The sequence below is a fragment of the Hyaena hyaena genome, unplaced genomic scaffold (assembly GCF_003009895.1).
Source record: "Hyaena hyaena isolate Hyena2069 unplaced genomic scaffold, ASM300989v1 scaffold_143, whole genome shotgun sequence".
NCBI classification, from domain to species: domain Eukaryota; kingdom Metazoa; phylum Chordata; class Mammalia; order Carnivora; family Hyaenidae; genus Hyaena; species Hyaena hyaena.
Genome location: NW_024080775.1, coordinates 2,332,319 through 2,357,004, shown reverse-complemented (window position 1 = coordinate 2,357,004; position 24,686 = coordinate 2,332,319). Strand labels below are relative to the sequence as shown.

General features: G+C 37.2%; 1 protein-coding gene across 1 annotated transcript; it reads left to right on the top strand.

Annotated features, from left to right (window-relative positions):
* The first annotated feature begins 3,024 nt into the window (after window positions 1-3,024).
* CMAS (cytidine monophosphate N-acetylneuraminic acid synthetase) lies at window positions 3,025-23,537 on the top strand. Its single transcript, XM_039238578.1, has 8 exons — window positions 3,025-3,374; window positions 10,483-10,625; window positions 10,770-10,925; window positions 16,634-16,767; window positions 18,467-18,561; window positions 18,931-19,102; window positions 19,863-20,016; window positions 22,953-23,537. The coding sequence occupies exons 1-8, from the start codon at window positions 3,115-3,117 to the stop codon at window positions 23,141-23,143; spliced, it is 1,305 nt and encodes a 434-aa protein (XP_039094509.1). The 5' UTR covers window positions 3,025-3,114; the 3' UTR covers window positions 23,144-23,537.
* The last annotated feature ends 1,149 nt before the right edge of the window (window positions 23,538-24,686 follow it).

Here is a 24,686-nt window from a genome sequence, read left to right as displayed (position 1 = left end):
TTCCCTCAGCATAGAACCTTTTTCTGCTTTAATAGTATGTCAAGAGTTATCTTAGCCAAAAAAAGTCTCATTCTCACCTAAATACTTCTTGGCCTACCTCAGCACATGCACTTCTGTCACTACACAAACCACACTCCACGGAGTTTGCCTGCCTTCCCATCAGAATTCTAAGCTCTGAGTCTTGGTCATCTTGCTTTGGTATTCCTAAAGTCCAGCATAACACCCAGCTTATGGAATGCAATGCACTTGAACAAGTTATGAACAAAAGGACTCCCCTATGCATCAAATATGTTCATATACAGAACCATAAAAAAAGAGTTAATATAAAAATATGTTCTTTCACTATAAATATGAGTGAATTATTATTTGGCAGCAACACTTCACACTCGTTTCTAAAGGAAGGATGAATCTGAATATTTGCTTCGAAGGTGGTTTATTTTTATTCCTCCAAATTAATCCAAAAGCAAGCTAACATTCCTCCCCCCCCCCCCGGCAAAATATTTTATTTTCCCTTTTCTCTTAAAAAAAGTTACCTTATTATGGTAAAAACACTTAACATGAGATCTATTGTCTTAAAGTTCTAAGTGTATGATACATTATTGTTGACTAAATGTCAATAATGCCATACAGCAGATCTCTTGAGTTTATTCATCTTGCTTAACTAAAACTTTATGCCTACTGATTAGGCCAAATAAAAATACATTAAATAATCATTCTCTAATTTTGCTGAAAAAAATATATTTTTTAAAGATATTTATTTTTGTGTGAGAGAGAGAGTGCATGTAAGTGGGGGAGGAGCAGGGAGAGAATTTCAAGAAGAGCTTGAACCATGACCTGAGCCAAATTCAAGAATGGGATGCTCAACTAACTAAACCACGCAGGTGCCCCTGAAAAAATATTTATCAAACTTCTATGCACCATGCATGGAACTAGAGGAATTATTTTCCACTTTTACTACCATGCTCTCACTGTCTTGCTCACTCTCTCAAGATTGAAATCAGCCATTTCTAACCAAAATTGTACTGTAACAATATAAAGAATACAAAATGCTTTATTATCATAAGATTGCAACTATAAACAAAAGAATGTGTGGGCAGAGACGGGGAAAGTAATAGGAAATGTAGTTCACTGACATTTGCTGAACACATACCCTGATTCACACTGTGTTCTAGATGCGGTTACAAAGAAGGAACAGTCCTTCTTCTGGAGTAACCCACCATCTCATAGTATTTATGCGAATCACTATAATGCCTTTGACAAGTAACATCAGTGGACTTGCCGAGTACCCAGCTTGGAGGACACCAATGTGCCATAGCAGTCAAACTACTGAGGTGTTGGAGGCCCAGAAGGGTTTATGGGACTCTAGGGAATTACTGGGAAGAATGTCAGCTGTATTGCTAGTGGGCACTAAGGTTGTTAATGAGGTAAAGAGGAGAAAGAGTGTGGTGTGTAAGAAGCAGTGTCCTCCTCACACGGTTACAAAAAAAAAAAAAAAATCAGTGTTGGTGTTTCTGAAGCACAATAACTGCAAGAGTTCTATTCAAAGAGCCAGTATGTGGGGGCAAATTGACCATTTGGCCTAGAGTTCTGGGCTGGTTCTTGGAGCATATCTCCCCTCTCCAGGCATGCACTGATATGTTTATAGCCATCCTTCTTCGTATCTGCCAGTGCAGCACCTTCTCCCGGAATCTGTCCCCGGAAGGGTTACTCCATCAGCCACTTCTCAGGCAAAGAGAGGTAGTTTCCTAAGACCTAAAACACTTAGAGCCTTTCAGAAAAGAGCCAAGACCTGAGAAGCACAAAGGCCTTTTTATCCTTATCTTGATAAGAAACAGCACTTCCCATTCCTTCTGGATGTGTTAGTCTCAACGAGACAAAGAAACTCTGTATTTCTAGACACAGCCTTGTGAAAGTGGTGAGAAACAAAATGTGTGTTAGGTCAGAATCACTTTCCCAAAAATCTATAAAAAAGAAAAAAAGATTGTGTGTGCATGTGTATACATTCCTTTGAACCTCTTGGTGGATCAAGAGGTTTAAATGATACCATTGGGGCTCTTTCTCTCTCATGTCTTGACCCTGCTTTCTTCTGTGTGAACATCTGTCTCCCAGCCCGTTTCAGAGCAGCAACCTCCCCATCCCCCTCCCTCATCCTGCCTTAAAGAGTCAGATTTACAGTGTTCTTAGTACCAAAAACTCAACAAAAGTCCTTTCTTCTCGAGTCTCTGGGAAGGGTTCTAATGGGCTCTGCTTGGTCACATGCTGGCCCCAAGACAGCAGCTAAGGTCAGGAAGATGAGATACTAGATTGACCAGCTTAGGTCACACACCCACCCACCGCTGCAATGCAGAGGATGTGAGCAAAGGCTCAACCAGGTAATGCAGGTAACAATATCTGAAAAGAAAAGATGTTTAGCAGACAAAAAAAAAATAACAACCATAAAAACCAAGAATAGGTTATTACTACACTGTATGGGAATAGTCAAAGTTTATTTCCAAGCTTTTGATGCTAGATGTTTGGTGATGCTGATAGAAAATGCAGAGGTAGGAGCAGTTTAAACCCATATGGAAAATTGAGTTTTTTAAATGTTGAATTTATGGTGCCTGTAGGACATTCGAATGGAATGACCTCTTGGAAATCAAGAGTCAGGAATATAGCAGAAAGATATACGTTTAAAACGTAATTTTTAAGTACAAGATTGATTTGTGTCAGGGTGCATCTTAATGTGCAGTGGAAAACCTCCATTACAATTCTTACATGGGAAAGTTCTTTAGCAAAAAATCTATACTTTATGTCGCCTATTTTAGACACCTCCGTATAGCATCAACCCCCTCCCACCAGAAGCTGCACTTCCTTCCGGTTATCTCTCAACTCTCACCACTTGGGGTGGGTTCGTGGTGGCCCCGCCAGAGCCTACGTGGCCTACCGGACCCAGGCGAGGCGGCCCCGGACTACAATTCCCGCCATGCCTCGCGAGGGGCGGCCCGTGGCGGAGGCGGGGCCAAAAACAGCCACCCCCGCGAGCTGCCGGGCGGGGAGATCGGGCGGCGCCGAGCTGAGGTGGCGAGAGAAGAGCTCCCGGATGTGGAGAAGCTGGGGAGAAGGCGTGGGAGGAAGATGGACTCGGTGGAGAAGGGGGCCGCCACCTCCGTCTCCAACCCGCGGGGGCGGCCGTCCCGGGGCCGGCCGCCGAAGCTGCAGCGCAACTCCCGCGGAGGCCAGGGTCGAGGTGTGGAGAAGCCCCCGCACCTGGCGGCCCTAATTCTGGCCAGGGGCGGCAGCAAGGGCATTCCCCTGAAGAACATTAAGCACCTGGCGGGGGTCCCGCTTATTGGCTGGGTCCTGCGTGCGGCCCTGGACTCGGGGGTCTTCCAGAGGTGCGCATGTGCGAGAGTGGGCGGCGCGGCTTGGGCGGGGGTCGGGGCCGGGAGCCGGGCCGCTGGCCTGGCTGGGGCTCCCAGGGCAGTTGCCGTTCGAAGGGGTGTGCAAGATCTGGGGTGTCCGGGCCCCGGTTGAGAGCCCAGGGAGGAAGTGCTCCAGCTTCTTCCTTGTTCCGTAGCTGCTAATAGTCTTGACCTGGGACAGTTCTTGTCCCTGCCCTTGAGAATGCCTTCCGTAAAAGGGGTGATTTCCCCTTTTCAACGGTCTCCGCCGCCCAGGTTGACCTCACAGGGTAAAGGAGGCCACCCCTGTGAAACGTCGGGGTAATATGTGAACTCTTGTAGACAGAGGCCCTTGGGGTTTCCCTGTTGCTCAGCCTCTGATAACCACTTGGTGCCGATCGATTCGGGAGGCATCAGGTTCATGAATGGAGTGAGGTGTCAAGGCTTTCTAGTTTCAAGCTCAGCTTGGAGATCCCTTTCTGACCTCTGAAAAATACTCCAAGCTATGTGCCTGTGAGTCAGCACAATCTAAAAAGCTACCTACATTTGTACATAGGCAAGAGATGGTGAGAAAACGTGCAGGAGGCTGTTTTATGGTATGCTTCTAAATGGTGTTATCGTATCTTTGGAATCTTGTCTGCCCTAAAGACAGTTTTAATTGTTCATCATTGAGAGCCATTGCCATATGCCATTTTGGTCAGGAGTTACAAGCTGATGTCATTCATAAAAGGAGATAGAATTCTGTGCCAGGAATGAGTTTACACATAGTAACTTTACGCTAATTGTGCTTCAGTTTGTTACCGTGGAAAGTAAATTACTTTAACTTTTTGATGCCTGGGTTTTGGTTTTTAAAGAGATGATTGTTGTTGGAGCATATGAATTGCTCACATTAGTACATAGGTAAATGATTTTCATTAAACGAGTCTTGTTTTAAAAAAGATACTCCCGAAGTATAAATTTACGGATTTTCTTAATGTTTTAATCCAAACGAAGCCCTGGGTGGAGCAAAGTAAATAGGGGCAGGCACCCAGAAGATAACACTAATGTTGTAATGTAGTAGGAAGTGTGCAAAGCAGAGATAGGGAAAGACTTGGAGATTTGGTTCAATTCAGTAAACATTTACTGAGCCCCAATTTCTATCATAGACATCCCAGGAAACACCAAGACGAAGTGATATGGCTCTTGTCATTGGGAAGATTCCAGACTTTGGACATTTTTTCATGCTTACAAAGAGTGCACACTGGCAGGAGGTGGGGTGGGGGGTGTGTGGTATAAGAGGACCCAGAGAAGATGCATCCAGGCAACAGTGATATGCCATTTTTGTGAAGTGGAGATGAAAATCACATTCACAGAAGATTAAGAACAAAACTCATTTACAGCTCTTAGGTTGCATGTCAGGCAACTCCTTTCAACCTGGCTTAACAAAAGGTAAAAAGCCTGTTTTGGGTACAATGAGATTTATTCATTCAGCAAATATTTATTGACTGCCTATAGTGACAGGCACCGTTCTGTGTTCTTAACCTGGGTTGTAACAGTAGCAGTAGGTTCAGTCCCTAGTCTTAGGGAGCTTACATTATAATGAGAAACAGGCAATATACAAACAGTAAATACTACATTGAGTGGTGATAAGTAGTTTCAAGAAAAATCAAGCAAGGTAAGGGAATGGTGCCGGTGCCTTCCGTCACCAGAATCTTCCAGTTTTTGGTTCTTCTGGATAGGCTCTCCCTTTATGGTGTCAGGTGGCTGTGCTGAGTACCACAAAACAGCGATGGTTTCTAGCAACTTAAGTCCATGTTCCTAGGATGATCCCAGCCCCCCTTCAGATGGCTGAGAAAGCTTAGTGCTGCCAGGAGAATTTACCGTTAGTTTCAGGGACAACCTGGTGATAAGCAGAGAGCCTCTGAATCCCCTCTCGGGACAATTATGTTAGAAAGTTTTCAGTTACAAACCCCATCTCCATCCTTCAGAATGTAGATCTACCATCCAAAACTCTTTCCTCAAGGACCTGAGAGCTGTCTCTTTGAAATGCAAACATCCTAGTAGATGACTCTCACTCCTTCCCAGTCCCTTTGGGAAAATGAAGAGCCTAAATTCGATGGGCACCTTGCTTCAACTTGCACCTTGCCGCCCATCCCGAAGTTAGAGAAGTGTGATTCTGATCTGGATAAGCACCAGTTAACAAACCCAGATGGACTAGTCACATGGACTGACCCCTGTTAACCCCCCCCTCCCCCCCCCCGCCAATACCTTTGTCTTAACACAGTCTCCTGCCTTTAAGAAGTCTCCAGCCTTTGTTTTGGGGGAATTTGAGTTAGTTTACACCATAGTTAACAAATTAAACCTGTTCTTTTCTGCTTTCCTGTCCAGCTTTGTTTATACCCTTATTTTACTGTTCATATCCTTCCAGGTTTCAGTCTAGCCAAAAAGAGCTGCCCTCTTTGCAGCTTTAAAGTCTCTTTGGGTCATCCTTGAGCCAGTCGCTGTGGCTAAAGCAGTGCTTGTATTGGTACAGTTTCGCGGCCTCTTCACTTGGAGCTGGTGACGGAGCTCTCCCTAAAGGCCTGGGTGACAGTTTCATCAACAGAGAGAAAGTGGAATATGATCCCCGGAGGGGAATAGATGGTGGGAGTCAACTCAACAAATTGCCATGATAGCAGACATAGGGGATTTTGCTATGAAATAATTGGAAATATATGTATTAAGCAGTGATTTTCCTGTTTCCATTTATTAAAATGCATTTGTACAAAATTCCATGAAAGAATAAATGATTCCTGAGAACTTTTTCTGTACCAGTTTTATTTAATACATCTAGACTAGAGTATAAGCATCTAGACAATAAGAATGGTATTTTATACTTCCAGCCACCTATGGTATCTGTTACTATACTAGTAATAGTAATTAGAAGACATAAAACCAGTATTTTCCTTAACCAGCAAATTGAGCATAACCTGTCTGACTCCACCTTCTCAAACTTACAATACTATATAATAATGTGATTTTACCGTTTAGTGCACATAGCTGTCTGCTATGGCATCCTTTCTAGGGATCTGGAAAGTTTAAACAGGTAATAAAATGGACTACTACTTTCTTAGTGAAGTTTTTTGCAGATCCCCTCAATGAAAAGTAACTGTGCCTTTGTTTTCTGTACCTAGCAGCATGGTTCATACCTTCTTTTAGTGCATGTACTGTTGCACTAATTGCAACATTTAGACTTTGCAGACTAAATGGTCTCTTGCTCAGTTCTGCTATTGTATATTGTGAACGTAGCCATAAATTACATAAGTGAATGAACATAGCTGTATTCCACTAAAAGTTTATTTACAAAAATAGGCAGGCTGTGAGCCAGGTATCTTATCTTGGTATGCTTAATGTAGTAGAACCTCAATTAAAATGTGTTACTTTGGATTTAGTTGATTTATTCTGAAGCTATAGTCCCAGTCCCAAGTTTGGAGCAGCCTTGCTGCCCCTGACCTACTTTCTTTCACAAATATTTACCCTAGGAAGGAATTGAGGAAAATTGTAGCCGCCTGATTGTGTTTTTCAGGGCTAGAAGATGCTTTGGAGATTATTTTGTTCAAAACCATGATGTGTTAATTGTGGTAGATTTTTCTGGCCTGCGCAGAGTCAAAGCTAACAGTACTTTCCAAGTTACTAACTTTGCATACAAATTTGGATATTTAGCAGTTGAGGAAAATGCAGAGATAATTTTTTTCAGTTAGTAAAAGGTTATTGTTTGAGGTGAGTTTGTAAGACTTGATTTTCAACAGTGGTCTAATGCTGTGTTACTAAACCTCAGAATAAATTGATTTTGTAAATGTTACCTAACATACTTGTGAAAAAAACAAACATGAAGTTTCATTTCTAGGGTGTGGATTTATGATTAATGACAGGCCTGTGCTGTGTTGTCCATAAGATGGCAGTTTATGACTTGAAATAATAAACATAGGCTTTAAGGTTGATATTCCTGCTCATCCTGTTAGACGTTATAATATGACTTCATTTGAAGCTAAAGACATTAGCATTAGGCTTTGACATTTACTCTACACTTGGTTTTAAATTTTATCAGGCCTCTTTATTCATTTGCTCATTCTTTCTTTTTTTGTTCTCCCTCTTCTGATTCCCCTAAACCGAAGGAAAATTATCTACTTACATAGTCCCTTTAATAGATGATGATCATTGTATTTTAAGTCTACATATGGGATGCTATTTTCATACATAAAGTTGGACATTTGTACCTTTGACGTTGTGAAGGTAGAACTTCAGTTTCCCTTTCCATTAAAGTCAGGGTGAGGATTAAATGAGACCATGTAGGGGTGCCTGGGTAGCTCAGTTGGTTAAACATCCATGCTCCACACTGACCCCCTCCCCCACTCATGCTCTCTCTCAAAATAAATAAACATGAAAAAAAATGAGACCATGTTGATGTTCCTTTATTACCATTCCTATTTTATTATATTGAATACCTAACATTTATTAAATATTTATTGTGTTGTGGTTTGTATTTGTCATAACAACCACATGAGGTAATTATTATTATCACCTGTATTTTTTTTTTTATATCAGCTGCAATTTAGTGAAAATTCAGGGAGATTATGGGGTTTACCCAAGGTTATATAGCTACCATGTGGTGGAGCCAGGAATTTGAACCTATTCCTTCAGATCTCGTGCTGTTCACCATTTATTGTTTCATTTATTAACAAACACAGATTGAGAATGTTATGTAGCAGGCACTGTAAAAATAAAGTACTGTAGAGAGGTTGGTCATTGCTTTCTTACTTCTTTTTCCCTGATGGTTTAAAGGGATTTGTAGTACTGTGTTGGCCTCTGTCTCTACTGATACGTTGAGAACTGAAAGTTTCTTAGGAAAATGGGCTGTATCTCTCCAGTGTCCAAAATAGGACCTGAAGCATAATAGACATGCAGTAAACATTTCATGAATGAAGAAATGAATGAATGATAAAAGGAAGAAAAGAAAAACAAGCAAACTGCTTCCAAAACCTCTATCATTTTTTTATTTATCTTTTAAGTGTTTCAAAAATATCATTGGATTCTGTAGTGTTGAATTTTCATTACAGAAAACCAGGATAATAAAGTAAACAATTTTAGTAATCTATTTCAATTAGTGACGTAAATTAGATTTATTTTGCTTTTACTGTTCACTTTTTACTGTACCATCTTACCTTTACCTTCCCTATTTTAAAACTAAGTTTTCGGGGCACCTGGGTGGCTCAGTCAGTTAAGTGTCCAACTTCGGCTCAGGTCATGATCTCGCGGTTCGTGGGTTCGAGCCCTGTGTCGGGCTCTGTGCTGACAGCTAGCTCAGAGCCTGGAGCCTGTTTCAGATTCTATGTCTCCCTCTTTCTCTGACCCTCCCCTGCTCACACTGTCTCTCTCTTTCAGAAACAAATAAAAACATGACAAAATTTTTTTTAAAAAACTAGGTTTTCTTTGGTATTTTGTTATATACTTTTAACTGACATTTCTCCAGTAAAAAATCTGCCTCCAAATATTTCAAATTTCAAAATGGGGGGAAATGCGGGCTTCTGTGCTCTGCCTTCCACAGAGTGACATCAGTAAATGTGAGATATCTGACCCCTAGCCAGTGGCTCATCTTGTTTACTAGGCTTTAAAATTTGGGGGATGGGCGGATAATTGACTTTATCTCTAGGTTTAAATCCCTCTTCTGCAAATATTAAAGGGAATAGCTAATATTAATAAGTGAAATCTGGAGGTGTTAGAAATTTTTGTTTAGTTTCTCACTTTCTTTTCACTCTTGACAACTGAGCACAGACATTTGAAACACGCAGTTGCCCTTACCCCCAGTAGATGTTAAATGAGACGATAAAAGAAAAATAAATGCATATGCCAAAGACTGTAAGTCATTAAGTTATATATGTTTTGTTTTAATGTTTATTTATTTTTGAGAGAGAAAGAACAGGGGAAGGGCAGAGAGAGGGTGGGTGGACAGAGGATCCGAAGCAAGCTCTGTGCTGACAGCAGAGAGCCCAAACTCACTAACCATGAGATTGTGGACCTGAGCCTAACTAAGTTGGACACAACCCACTGAGCCACCCAGGCACCCCCATTAAACTGTCTTTATATAAGGTCACTATTAAAAACATTGTGGTGAGATGATATTCGCATCTTTTGTCTAGCAAAGACAATTTGTAAAGGTCTAGGAAACTTAACTTCAATAGAGACTAGCACGTTTTGCCAAAGTAGCGTTTTACTCCTAGTCATCATTGTATATAGTTTAAACAGTGAGCCCTGTGAGATGTGGCTAAGGAGCAGTTAAGTTAAACTTCCCAGAGTCCATCAAGTCGTGTTCCATGTCTATAATTGTTGTCGATGGCTATAACTCTGCAGATTGTGTGTCCCTATATTTATTGTATACCCATTGTTAATTGGCAAAACAAGAGAGTTGAATTGCCTGATTATTTTGAGTCTAGACTTGGACATTTAGTTGCTTCTAAGCCTGAAATTCTTTCAGATTCAATGTCTGGCTAAGCCAAACCCATTTCTTTTCTTAGCAAGTATATTAAAATCCTTCACCCAATGATTTGGACCTGCGTGAGGAATAAGGAGGAGGATCTTATATATTTCCTTTTGATTTGAACTCTCCTACCACTGTTTTACCTAACATACCAGTAGCCTTAAAAATACCAAGTATAATTTTCTTCCAATTTTATAAAACTAAATCTAGGACTACGTAAATAACATTTATTTAAATGATATGCATAATTCAAATATAAATACTTCTATATGTAAATATAAATATTTCCATTAGTGAGATAAATTATATTTCTTTTGCTTTTACTGTTCGCTTTTACTGTCTTTACCATCTTCTTTCCTACGTTCACCTTCTCTAGTTTAAAACTAGGTACTACATTTTTATTCAGACATTTAAAATAAAGTTCATAAACAAAATACTTTATAATTCCTTAAATTTTATATTACTTTAGGTCTGCAATTATTTTTTCATGGCATAAAAACTATTCTCACATAACGTAAGGTGTGTTTTGGGGTTGCAGAGCTCCTTTTTATCTTTAGTGGTTTATTTTAATGATTTGGCTTTTTATACTTATTTTTAATATCCATACAGTGTGTGGGTTTCAACAGACCATGATGAAATTGAGAACGTGGCCAAACAATTTGGTGCCCAGGTTCATCGAAGAAGTTCTGAAGTTTCAAAAGACAGTTCTACCTCACTAGATGCCATCGTAGAATTTCTTAATTATCATAATGGTATGAATTTGATCATTTATTCAAGATGTTATATAATTTCTAACTTGCTAATTGTTTCATAAGACTTGTTTGCACATTTGAATTTAAGACCTTATTCTTTGCAAAGAATTTTGATGTTCTTTTCATTTGTTTTGTCTTTCTAAGAGGTTGACATTGTGGGAAATATTCAAGCAACTTCCCCATGTTTACATCCTACTGACCTTCAAAAAGTTGCAGAAATGATTCGAGAAGAAGGATATGATTCTGTTTTCTCTGTTGTGCGACGCCATCAGTTTCGATGGAGTGAAATTCAGAAAGGAGGTAATCTGTTATATCAGTCTTTATTTTAACTTTTATGAAGAATCAGCTTTTTCATATGTAAATATTCCTTTGGAATGAGGGGAGCAGTCAAAGAACACGTGATTCGTAACTGTAGTAGGTAATGACATTTATAATCAGTTCTGTGTCTTGTGATCATTGAAACAAGACAGTGAAACTAAATTCTTTGCTTCAATTTTTCATAAGTGGACGTTTTAACACTATTTGCCTTTTGACGCAGGCATGTCATTTTTTTCTAGATGTGAAATAATTCTTTGTTTTTGACTTGCTTGATAAACTCCTAAATTATATTACAATCATGGAAAAAGAAATCAACCAAAAAGTTCTGGAGGACCTTAAGAATGAACTTTAGAATTACTTCTTAAAATATGTAACTCCTATTAAGAAGAGTTCCATAGTATTTAGCTGGAGCCAGATTTCTAGCTAGATAAACCAGTAAGCTATACAATAAAGAATAGGATGAACAACAAATAGGTAAATATTGTAACATACATAAGGGAAGTCAGTGTGATTTCTCTTAGGTGCCCTGGCATTTGTTGAATATAGGAAAAATGGCTTAATTGTCTCTAACGTGTAACTTAAAGGAGATAGCAAGTAAGAGGCAATGAAACTGGATACCATTGGAAAAAAAGAGCAATTAAGAGGATAAAGAAGGGCTGAAAATAAGACTCTTCTATCTTAACATATGGATGTTATCCAAACCAATAAAATCTACCAATAAATATACTTACTGATTGATTTCATTCAGTAAGTGTTTATTGAATGTCTTTTCTGTGCCAGGTTCTGTGTTAAGCTATATGTATAAAACTGTGAACTTATTTACCAAATCTCAGGAACTCTTATTTCTTTTTTTTAGTGTTTTTCTTTATTTATTTGGGGGGTAAGGGGGGGGGAGAATATCCCAAGAAGGTTCTGTGCTGATAGCAGGTCTCAGTCTCACAAGCCATGAGATCATGACCTGAACCAAAATGAAGAGTTGGACGCTTAACTGACTGAGCCACCCAGGTGGCCCAGAAATTCTTATTTCTGAAGAAATAATTTCTAGGGAGAATCTATTAAAGCTTTAAAAACAAGTTTTTGAAGCAAATCAAGGAAGCCCAGTGTTAAACTGAATATTAAGACTCATATGCTATATGATTAAAGACATTCAAGAAATATGTATATTAAATAGATGACAAAGCCCTATAAAATAGATCCATAAGTATTTTTAAGAAAATTAGAAATGTTTGAATAAATATCTTTTAACATTGAGAAGCGAATGTTAGGGACAAGAGCTTTGTCTTTGTCGTATATTTTCTTAGAACTACTGTAAAACAGAATGCTGTTAGGAACAAGGATTCTAACCTAGTGTGGTATTTCTTACAATTCTGTTCTTATGTTCCTTGTTTATTAAATCACTACTACTAAACATGCTCTTGAAGTAAACAATGTTTGAAAAATCCCTCTATTTCATATTATGTAGCTTTTTGTATTTTTTTTGTTGTCGTCATGCTAGAACCTTACCATCTAATATAGTAGCCTTTGGTACTGTCAGCACTTGAAATGTGGTTAGTCCAAATTGAGATATGCATTAAATATAAAATATATACTGGATTTCTAGGATCAGTATGAAAGAAGCATATGCAACATCTCATTAATAATTCTTATATTAGTTACATGTTAAAAACATTTTAGATATATAGAGTGAAATTAAATATATTATTATAATTAAATTCATTTGCTTCATTTGACTTTTTTTAAACTGTAGCCATTAGAAAATTTAAAATTATATATGTGGTTCACACTGTATTTCTATTCAGCAGCACTGCTCTAGAGATTACACATTGTATCCTCAGTTTGTTATAGTTTGCCTGAATTTGTATTTTCACAAATAGTTAAAAACCTCACAAAAGTAAATTTCTATTTAATGCCTGCCTTTTGTACTATTACTGTCACATAATCTATTTCTATATATATATTATAACTGCATAATACATTGTGGTTGTGTTTATTTAAAGCTAATGGTATTTTAAAAACTATTTTAAAATAATCATTTACCTCCACCTGCATATTTATCTTTTTCTATTATTCTTCATTTCTTGCTACTTATCTGTGCTTCTATCTTACAGTGTGCATCTGTTAGCAACAGCTTCTTTCAGCTTTTGTTTTTTCTTAAGATGTCTATAATTCACCCTTGTTTTAAAAGGGTAAAATTTTGACTTGCCTTTTTTTTCTTCAGCATTTTAAGATTGCACTTGTAAGATGTTATCCTTTTGAAGATGCCTCTTTAACGTGTCATTTCATTATTTTCTACAATCCATTGTTTCTTTTAAGAAATCAGCTGTTTTTCTGATTATTGTTTCTCTAAATATAATGTCTTCTTTCTCTTTTTTATTTCCTTTTCCACTGCTTTTAAGATTTTCTGTTTATCTTAATTTTCTGTAATTGACTCCAGTTTGTATTGCTATCTGGGTTTTTTTTGGTATGTTTATCTTGTTTAGAATTCTCTAGCCTTCTCATATTTATAGGTTGATATTTGTCATCAGTTTGCAAAAATTCTATGCTGTTATCTCTCCAAATATGTCTTCTGCCACATTTTCTCGCTCCTTTCTTTCTGGGACCCAGATTTAAGTGTATTTTAAACAATTTTAAACCTGACTCTCACAGTCTGTTCTGTATCGTTTGTTGATTTTCTGTCTGTACTTCATGTTAAGTAATTTATATTGACATATGTGAGTTCATCGATCATTTCTTCGGACTTATCTAGTACACTGTAAATCCTGTCCAGTGAATTATTTCAGATATATGTCTGTGGAATGTACATTGGAGTTATTTTTTAGAGATTCTATTCTCTGTTCAAATTCTCCATCTTTTTATGTTTTTCAATCTTTTTCTCTAATACTGTTAACATATTTATGAAAGTTATTTGAAAATCCTCAATTGCAAGCTCCAACATCTGGGTCATTTATAGTTCTGTTTCTGCAACTGTTTTTCTCTAATTATGGCTAATGTGTTTACGCCTCTTCATCATGACTCGTATTTTGCCTTATGCCTGACATAGAGACTGAAGTACAGTTGACCCTTGAACAACACAAGTTTGGATTGCACAGGTCCACTTTTACACAGATATTTTTCAATAAATACAGTACAGTACTGTAACTGTATTTTCTCTTCCTTATGAGTTTCTTAATAGCATTTTCTGTTCTCTAGCTTATTTTAACAGTACAATGCATAAACAGAATATGGGTTAATTGACTATGTTACTGGTACAGCTTCTGGTAATCAGAAAGCTATTAGTAACTAAGTTTTGAGGAAATCAAAAGTTATATGTGGATTTTTGGCCATATGGGGGGTTGTTGCCCCAACGCCTGCATTATTCAAGGGTCAATTGAATATATTATTTTCCTCCAAAATGATACACTCTTTTTTCTATCAGGCAGTTGGAATACGGAGCTAGCTGATCCAGTTAGAAGTTGTGCTGGGTTTGAGCTTTAATTTCCCTTTAGACCTCTTAGTGTAGGTGTCTTGCCAGGAGATAGATCTTGTACGTATTGCTCATAACCCCATGCTAACAGGACTTTGGGATCTAAGCACCACAAAACTGTAATGATCTCTTCTGGCCTTGCAACCTATCCCTAGCTTCTTGTGCCGCAGTACACTCAGCAGAAGTCCTGTAGGGGAGGAATTGTGTGGGAAGAACTAGTTCTGTGTCTGGGACCCTACGGAAGACAATCTGTGACTCTAGTCCACAGGGCCATGACAGACTCCTCTGCGTTCTCCTTATCCCGGTGGACTCCCTCTGCTTATGCCAAGCCTGATCCTTCTCTCACTTCTTCCTCAGAGTCAGCAAACATCCCCAGGGAGAAAGCAGCCACTGATCCATGTTCGCTTAGGAAAGACTTCCCCCCTCATTGCTTTTTGCAGAGTGCCACTTAAATTCTCTGTTTATTGTCTGTCTCTATCACCAGACTGCACACTCCATGAGGGTAGAGAGAGCCATATTCATTGCTATTTATACACTGCCTATAAAACTATACCATATGTAGCTAGCTATCCAATGTATATTTGCTGAATACTTTCCCTAGATTATATCAAACACGGATGCAGTAGAATTGAACAGAAGATGGTTTAGTTAAGGAAGTAAGTAGACGTTATTTCTAGAAGCCACTACACAGATAATGACAGCCAAAGGTAAAGAAGGATTCTGAGGAATCACTAGAGTTAAACATTCACAGTCATGATGCATATCAATACACATCCATAAACACAGTTTTGGGAAAAATACAGTGAAAAGACAAGAGGATCCCTACTTCCCAGCACTGAGGGCTTCATCTGTTATATCATGTTATAATCACTACTGCCGATATTGCTGAGCCTTCATTACCAAGGATAGTAATAACTAAATACTATGAGTTATTATGATTAGTACATTTTTTAACTACTGGTAAGAATATGTAATATATAAACACTTGATTCAATATATAAATTTCAATAATTTAATGAGGAAATCTTCAGTTTTCTTTAATAATTCTGTGAAAGTAATTTCTCAACCACATTATATAAACACATACATTGTATTTCTATAGAAGCAAATAATGAGAAATAGATTAAAGCACTCAAATATTAAATAAGGATATTTTATGACAAGTTCAGTCCTTTTGAAGCTACCTTAAGATTGCCTTGATGTCCTCCCAGAATATTATATTAGTTTTTTTGTTTTTGTTTTGTTTTTATTTCTAGGAGAGAGAGAGAGACAGCGTGAGCAGTGGAGGGCCAGAGAGAGAGGGAGACACAGACTCTGAAATAGGCTCCAGGCTCTGAGTTGGCAGTCAGCACAGAGCCTGACGCGGGGCGCGAACCCACAAACTGCGAGATCATGACCTAAGCGAAAGTCGGACGCCTAACCTACTAAGCCACCCAGGCGCCCCTATATTAGTTTTAAAAAAATATTTATTTATTTTTGAGAGAGAGAGAGAGAGAAATAGAAAATCCCAAACAGGCTCCATGCTGTCACTGTAGAGCTTGATGTGGGGCTCGAACTCAAGAACAGACTCAAGAGCAGAGATCAAGAGTCAGATGCTTAACTGACTGAGCCACCCAGGTGCCCCCCAGAAAATTTTATTTGTATAAATGCCTTAAAACCTCAATTATTTGGAGTTCCTTTGTAAAATACTTTATTTTTCAATTAGATAATGATTATTATAAAGTAATTACGATTATTTAATAATTATTTAATATAATTAGCAAAGATAAATCATCACCATTATTAGAGATTTTGTTCCTTTAAAAAACCGTTTAGCTGGGGCGCCTGGGTGGCTTAGTCGGTTAAGCGTCCGACTTTCGCTTAGGTCATGATCTCGCGGTTCGTGGGTTCGAGCCCCGCGTCGGGCTCTGTGCTGACTGCCAGCTCAGAGCCTGGAGCCTGTTTCAGTCTGTGACTCCCTCTCTCTCTGACCCTCCCCTGCTCAAGCTGTCTCTCTCTCTCTCTCTCCTAGAAATAAATAAAAAAAAAAACATTAAAAAAAATTTAAAAAAAAAATAAAATAAAATAAAAAAAATAAAAAACCGTTTAGCTACTTATCAAGATAGAAAAATATTTTACATTTTTATTATATTTTATTATAAAAATATTATTTTTATTTTTTAAAAATTACTAAATGAATATTCAGTATTCAAAGCAATGTAGACTTACTGTAGCTCTTTGCTTTTAGTTCGTGAAGTGACTGAGCCTCTGAATCTGAATCCAGCTAAACGACCTCGTCGACAAGACTGGGATGGAGAATTATATGAAAATGGCTCATTTTATTTTGCTAAAAGACATTTGATAGAGATGGGTTATTTACAGGTTTGTGCCTTCATTTTGCAAAAACCTTTTAAATCTTTTTGTATGTATACCACCTCGGTTCTAAGGAAGAATTATGGCACAGTTCATAAAGGAAAGTATCAATCCCCAGAGGAAAGGAAATAACCGATAAGATTTATCTGAGGCATTTATCCTGTACGTTTCTACTACAGTAATCTTTGGAGTCCATTCAGTATATATGCTGAAGGAATTATATAGCAGAAGGAATTCAACTATAACTGAGAAATGAATCAAATATTAAATGTTGTACACATGTCCCAATTTACATTTTATTCCATTCAAACTTCTGTTTTTAGTCCATGGGTTAGTTACTGTTATATTGTGGTTGTACAGTTGGATAAAAACCTATTGCTTTCACAAAGAAACAAAAAAATATAATAGGTGTGGAAAAGCACGAACCTGGGTGTCGGGAAAGCCAGGTTATAGTTCTCTCTCTAACTGTGTGGCTTTGAGTATACATATTTTATCTGTTCTGAGGCCCCTTGTTCCCATTTTAAAATAAGGGGTTGGGAACATCTCTCACATCTTCAGAGCCTGCCTGGCTATCATTGGTTCCTTTTAGTTAATAGCAATTATTTATTCACCACTTACTGTGTGCCAAGGACTATACCAAACACTTTATATAGGTTATCTCATGTGATCTACATAGCAGTGGAATAAAGTAGACATTCCTGGCCTGGTTTTACAGAGGAGGAAATAGCTGCTTGCAAAAGGAAGTAAGCGGCATAAACAGTGGTACAATTGTGATTTGAATTCAGGTCCTTATGTTACTCAAAATCAGCATTTAAAAAACTCTACTCTCTGTAGTAAAAAATTCCAATGTGACTCATGCTCTGAGGTAAAAGTATTTTTAACAGTCTCTTGGCATTATCTAGGCAAACTGTAGACTATTAAGTTTGAGTGTTGAGGAAAATTAAGTTTGACACATGTAGATACCATCCTTTCCAAACTCTTTGCTAAGGGGACTATTATTTGACCCTTTCCTAAAGGGTGGAGAACAATGAAGTATCTCATCCTATGATTTATGAAGAGACTGAGAGGTCTAAAAAATGAAATTTCCTAGTAATTGATTTTGACATTCAAATTATCATAGTCATAGGAAGGGTCTCTCTCTTTGCCCCCAGGCCCAAGAGTCAGAAAGCTGTCCCTCCTTTGCCCACGTGTGATCCACGCAGTTATTGCCCACCCCGACCTATAGTTCAGGGATCTAAGACAATTCTGTATGGTAGATGCTACCGTTACTTTTCCTCTCCTGTCTTGCCACTTAGTTGAATTGGAACATAAGTTCTGAAAACCTTTATGCTGCTTTTGGATGATGACAGACGAGACTGTCAGGAAAAGGGGATACAATTAGGGGGTTTCTAGAAAATTCCTCGTAGTCAGAATATTGGAAGATGGGTATTTCTGCTTTATTCAGTCTTAAAGTAGAAGTCTACATAAAGAAAAATGGGAAGCTTGCACTGTGTACATAGAATTCGAACAATAGTGTATGGTTTGAATATATAGGAAATAAGAAGCTCTTCCCTGAAGACAATTATTTATTGCAAGTCACTGATTTTACTGGGTTATTTATTTTTCTCAGTATTAGAAATGAATTCATTGTTCTATATTATTAAAGAAACTTTCTGATATTGTGAACGAATGTTAAAAACAGTACTCATGGCATTTATACTATCTTTAGGGTGGAAAAATGGCATACTACGAAATGCGAGCTGAGCACAGTGTGGACATAGATGTGGATATTGATTGGCCTATTGCAGAACAAAGAGTATTAAGGTAAAAACAAGACTTGTATAGCCTTTGCTCTGGACCCTGACATATTTTAGTAGATACGTTGACTTGTGCTTCTAGACACTAATTTCTGATACTCCGGGCATTTTAGGATCTTTGTAATTAGTTTATTCATGTGAGGAAGACCCACACAAAAGTATACCTATAGATGGCTTATTCAGTAACTGGAGAAACACATGGTCTGATTAGACCAGTCTACCCAAAGTTCTTGCTCTAGAAGTTCAAGTGTACATGTGAAAGGTAATGTTTGAATAATTGAGTGGGAATGGTTATTACGTTTACTGGTATTAGCCAGTTGAGAGGGAGTGATTAGTATTGTACTTGTACTCAGAGGTCTATTTTGGTTTCTTTTAGATATGGCTATTTTGGCAAAGAGAAGCTTAAGGAGATAAAACTTTTGGTTTGCAATATTGATGGATGTCTCACCAATGGCCACATTTATGTATCAGGAGACCAAAAAGAAATAATATCTTATGATGTAAAAGATGCTATTGGGATAAGTTTATTAAAGAAAAGTGGTATTGAGGTATGTGCTCCCTGAATATAGTGATGTTTTTTAAGATGATGATTCAGGGTCAAAGAACGTGCGAGGGAAATAAGAGATTTAAATTTTTAGTATTATTTATTAAAATACCTGAAATTTAGCCTTCACATGCCTAGAAAATTATCCTACTTTTAGATAACTAAAATTAGAAATTTATCAATCAATAAATAATATTTTTGTTTATTCAGTAAGTATAAACATTTTTAAATAGGTGCTATCTAGTAATTCCCATAGGATCTTTTAATAAGAAAAATTTCAGAAAAAGGTATCAGCATTAAAGAAAAGGAAATATCTTGTGGATTCTTAAGATGATGATAAATTTGAATTCAAAATAATTTAATACATATGCAAAAATAAAAGCTAAAATAATTTCTTATAACTCACTAGAAATCTTACATATGTGTTCCTAAGTGGCACAAGAGACAAGTTATAGACTTTCTTCCTGGTAAATCAAATTATAGGAGAATCTTAGATTCATATCAGACAACGTATGTTATATTTTTTAACCAACAGATAGAATCCTTTCCACTGTAAACATTGTCTTTTACCTTTATTAGACTCTTAGAAATACAGTGTAAAGATTCATCATTTTAAAATATCTTTTGATTTTACATAATTGGTCTTTCGGGAGACTACTCATTTGTGACTTGTATTATTTACCAGGTGTTATTTTATTATGAAATACTTGTTTTCTTCATTTTCTCATTTTGTCCTTCTTTCTCTCTTTCTTTTTACTTTTAAGGTGAGGTTAATCTCAGAAAGGGCCTGTTCAAAGCAGACACTTTCTTCCTTAAAACTGGATTGCAAAATGGAAGTCAATGTACCCGACAAGCTGGCAGTTCTGGATGAATGGAGAAAAGAAATGGGCCTGTGCTGGAAAGAAGTGGCATATCTTGGTTGGTACCTTGTTATTCAGCCATAATAAAGTGGGCTAGGATTTTTTTTTTTTTTTTTTAAGAATTAGAGATATGATGGGGCGCCTGGGTGGCTCAGTCGGTTAAATGGCTGACTTCGACTCAAGTCATGATCTTGTGGTTCACCAGTTTAAGGCCTACGTTGGGCTCTGCTGACAGCTTGGAGCCTGGAGCCTGCTTCGAATTCTGTGTCTTCCTCTCTCTCTCTGCCCCTCTCTGCTCATGCTCTGTCTCTCACTTTCTCTCAAAAGTAAATAAACTTAAAAAATTTTAAAGAAATAAAGAACTAAGAAAATTCCCAAGATTGGCATAATTGTAGAGAAATAGGAGCTCTATTACACTACCAAGGAAAGCATTAAATTGGGACAAGGTTTCTGGAGGTTTGTTTGATAGCACGTATCAAGTGTATCCTAGTAGAATGATTACTAGCACACGCTTTGGAGTCAGACCACACTGCTGACTAGTCAGTTTTGGTAGAGGAAGCCTTTACTTCCTCACCTGCAAACTGGAAATGCCGAGAGTACCTATGTCATAGATCTATTATTGTAAGAACCAATGAGATAATCTGGGTAAAGCACTTAGCAGATTCCTAACATATAGGAATATGGGATGCCTATCCTAACATATAAAATACCATGGGTAATTTTTGCTCTTTTAAAGTGTATCTAATGTTAACCTTACATTCCAAATCTAGGAAGGAAATTGGACCAATGTGCCAATAGTGGAGAAAAAAAAGAACCCACTTCAGTAACCTGCAAACGTAGACTATGCACAGAATGAACTACTGTGTAATCCAAATGGACATGGTCAGATGTCACAAGCTTTTCACTTCAGTATTTAGCAAATATACTATGTTCAGGCTTGGGATTGGTTGCTGGGACTTACTGCTTACACAGCTTGTAGTTGAATGTCTACATTTTAGATATTAATGATGACAAGTATAATAAAATGCATATACCATAAGCCATGTAAGAAATAAATATTTCCAAGGATAATATGGCCTTTAAAGAAGTACAGAAATACTGTGGGAGCATATGATCTGAGGACTTCAGGAATGGCCTTTGAAGCCCATGTGATGATTCATGGAGAAGAATACTATAGAATCCTTGATAGAAAATGATACAGTTTTTATAAGAAGAAAACAATTTTAGTGGAACACATAACAGATTCCAGGTATACTTCTCTGCGTGACCTTAAGTGAACTTCTCTAAGCCTTAGTTTTCCTATTTATAATATAAACACAAATCAAACTTTATAAGGCTATTGGGAAGAAAACTGAAGATAGAATACCTACTATAGTGCCTGCAGATAGTAATAATAGTGTGTATCACTTATATAGGTAAATTGTGGAATTATATATGCCAAAATATAGTGATGACCCGTAAATACTCGTAAGTAGGATGATACTGATTTGTTTTATGCCTTTATTTAAAAAAATGTTAGTAACAAGAAAATGTATTACTTATGTAACATTAAAAAAAAGCAGAGGTTAGAAAACAAGAAAATAGAGAAGAGACTCCAAATTTTAATTTTAAAATCAGAGCACTATTCTATATGGGTCACATAAATGTATAGAAATACATTCCTTAAAAATATCAATACTTATATAAGTAAATTTTAATAAATACAGCTTTGAGGAGTATACTATGCAAAGAAACACTGACTTTAATGTTCATTATATTTCAGTGAAAACATTCAGATTTCAACACACTTAATAATTCTTAAAATTTCAGTAGATAAATGTGGAACAGATTTAAAACAAATAAACTCTTTTTTGACCAGCCATTTTATTAGTGTAGTTGGATGTAGTAGTAATTATTCTCAAAATGGTGAATCTGAGGTACGGGGAGCTTCTGAAATTCAGCCTGTTAGCACAAAACAAAGGGAGAGAGAAGAGCAGGCAGGTTGAAGAAAAGATGTAGTTTTGTGAGTTCAATGGTAATTCTTTAACAAATGAGTGACATACAGGGGTGCCTGGGTGGCTCAGTCAGTTAAGCATCTGGCTTCAGCTCAGGTCATAATCTCACTGTCTGTGGGTTTAAGCCCTGTATCGGGCTCGGGCTGACGGCTCAGAGCCTGGAGCCTGGTTTGGATTCTGTGTTACTTCTCTCTCTGTCCCTCCCCCACTCATGCTTATCTCTGTCTCAAAAAAAAAAAAAAAAAAAAAATTTTAATGAATGACATTCAAATCAGAGGGAACTATTATAGATTAAAAGTACTTAAAAATACTTATCAACAAAATGCAGTATGTGGACTTTGTTTGGCTTCTGATTCAAATCAACTATACAAACGAAAATTTGAGACAACTAGGGCATACCAAGCTACTAGATGATACTAAGGAACTGTTGATTTTGTTAGTTTGGTGATATTGTGTCACTCTTTAAAAAAATACACTTATCTGTTAGAGAGATATATACTTGTATATTAAAGATAGATGCTGAAGAGTTTTGGGGTAAAACATGATGTCTAGGAATTCCTTAGCCCTCTCTCTCTAAAAAACAAGAGAGTAGAGAAAAAAGACAAATATCTATAAATGACCCAAAACATCAAAAAGTATTCCACATATTCTTGGGCTTCTTGCATGTGTTTAGAATTTTTTTAAATAAAAAGTTTAAATAATTTGTAATTTATATATAGAATTCCAGTCATTCTAATATGCATGGTAATCAGAAATTACAAGCCATTCTCTTTCTTGAATTGATAAGAGTTTATTTTGAATTGCTTAGGAAAAACCTTAGACCTCAATTATACTTGTAAATACTTGAACATTTTTGTTCCATCTCATCCATGGTATTCTTACATGAGTGCTTGAGGTCTTAATGACGTTATCAGAACAACTTACTGGTTGCTTTTTGCATTAAAGAAAGAGTATTCTTTGTCTCCTTAAATATTCAACCGGTGTTTCTTCTACTCGATAGGAAATGAAGTGTCGGATGAGGAGTGCCTGAAGAAAGTGGGCCTAAGCGGCGTGCCCGCAGATGCCTGTTCCACGGCCCAGAAGGCTGTTGGATATATTTGCAAATGTAATGGTGGCCGTGGTGCCCTCCGAGAGTTTGCAGAGCACATTTTCCTACTAATGGAAAAGGTTATTAACTCATGCCAAAAATAGAAATTACTGTAATGTTAGGAAAGAAAGTATACAGCCTTCTTCAGCCACTTTTATTTTTGATTAAGTACAATTCCATGTCGTAATGTTATGGAGAGTGTGATTTGAACTGTGATGTATCTTAATATATTTTAAAGCAAATTGTCGCTCCAAAACATTCTGAAATAATTGTGCTCTACTTTTCTCCTTACGCAAGATAACTATTTAGAGATCAATACAATCTTTCTCAGATTTTTAGTAAATGCAAGTAAGAACATCATCAAAATTGACTTTGTATTGTACCCTGTAAAACTGTGTGTTTGTGTGCTTTCAATGATGCTGAGATTTTATTTATTTGGGGACAGTGTGTCTAGTAAGACATGCCCTTAATTAATAAAAGTACATTTCACAAACTTGATGAAAACTGTCTTGTTGCTATAAGGAGATTTGCCAAACTTTCCATAATTTCCTTTAAACACCAACCATGCAATTGGCCTGAGAAACAAGCCACTGGCATAAAGCATTTGATCGTACTTTAGATATGTATATGTATATCGTGCACGACATACAGATAGAGATATCCAAAACAATTCATATATTGTGAAGATTGTATATTGATTTGGAGTAAATCATTTGCAGTTACCTCTGAGGTCAGGGTAATTTTATGTACAAAATTTGAGAGTCACCACAATTTTACAGCCACCACAAAGTACTCTCCTAGTCTGGTTAAATGCCAAAAATGAGGCATTATCTCATAAATGCGGACTTTTACCTAATAAGCACTAACCACTTCCTGTGGAACATTTACATCTATTTCCACTATAAAAAGAATTTAGTTCTGGCAAGAAACAAGTCATTCAGGCCAAGTCATACAGGAAGCTCTTTTCCTCTGTCAGGACTGGGTATATTTGTACAGTTCAGAGTCTGACCTTATAGGCCAGACGTTGTGGGGAGAAAAAAAGAACCTTTTTTACTCTTCTACCCTAATTTCCATTGTGTCTTGTCCCGGTTTTTCTCCTGTCTTCCTGGCTTTTCCACTGCTGACTTTATTTTCCCCTATCCCCTTAAATGTCCGTATTCCCAAAGATTCTAACCCCAGTTCTGGTTCTTCCCAGAGCCACATGTATATTCAAAGTTTAAGCTGTAGCCTCCGTGCAATGACTCCAGAATCTAGTCTCTGCTGTAAGTTCTGACTATGCCTCAAGTTCTTCGTGTTATAAACCAGATCCCTGGACTGCACCTCTCCAATTTCTGATCTTACCATTCACACATCATAGCCTTCCTCAGTGTCACCTTCTCATCTCTCGTCAGATACCAAATCTTGACCTTGATACTACTAGCCCAGTGTCCTCTCAGTTTATCCAATACTTTTGCCAGATTAATTTGCTTTGTTAGTTAATTAACAATCTGCATGTTTGCTGCTACCCTTTACAAATCTTAGTGACTCCATGCTGACCACAGAATTTGATAAACCATTTCCCAGTGCAAATGCACTCTGGACAAAAAAAAAAAAAAAAGCTTATAAAAAAAGAAAAGACAGAGCTAGGCATTGCAGAGAAAAAAAAAT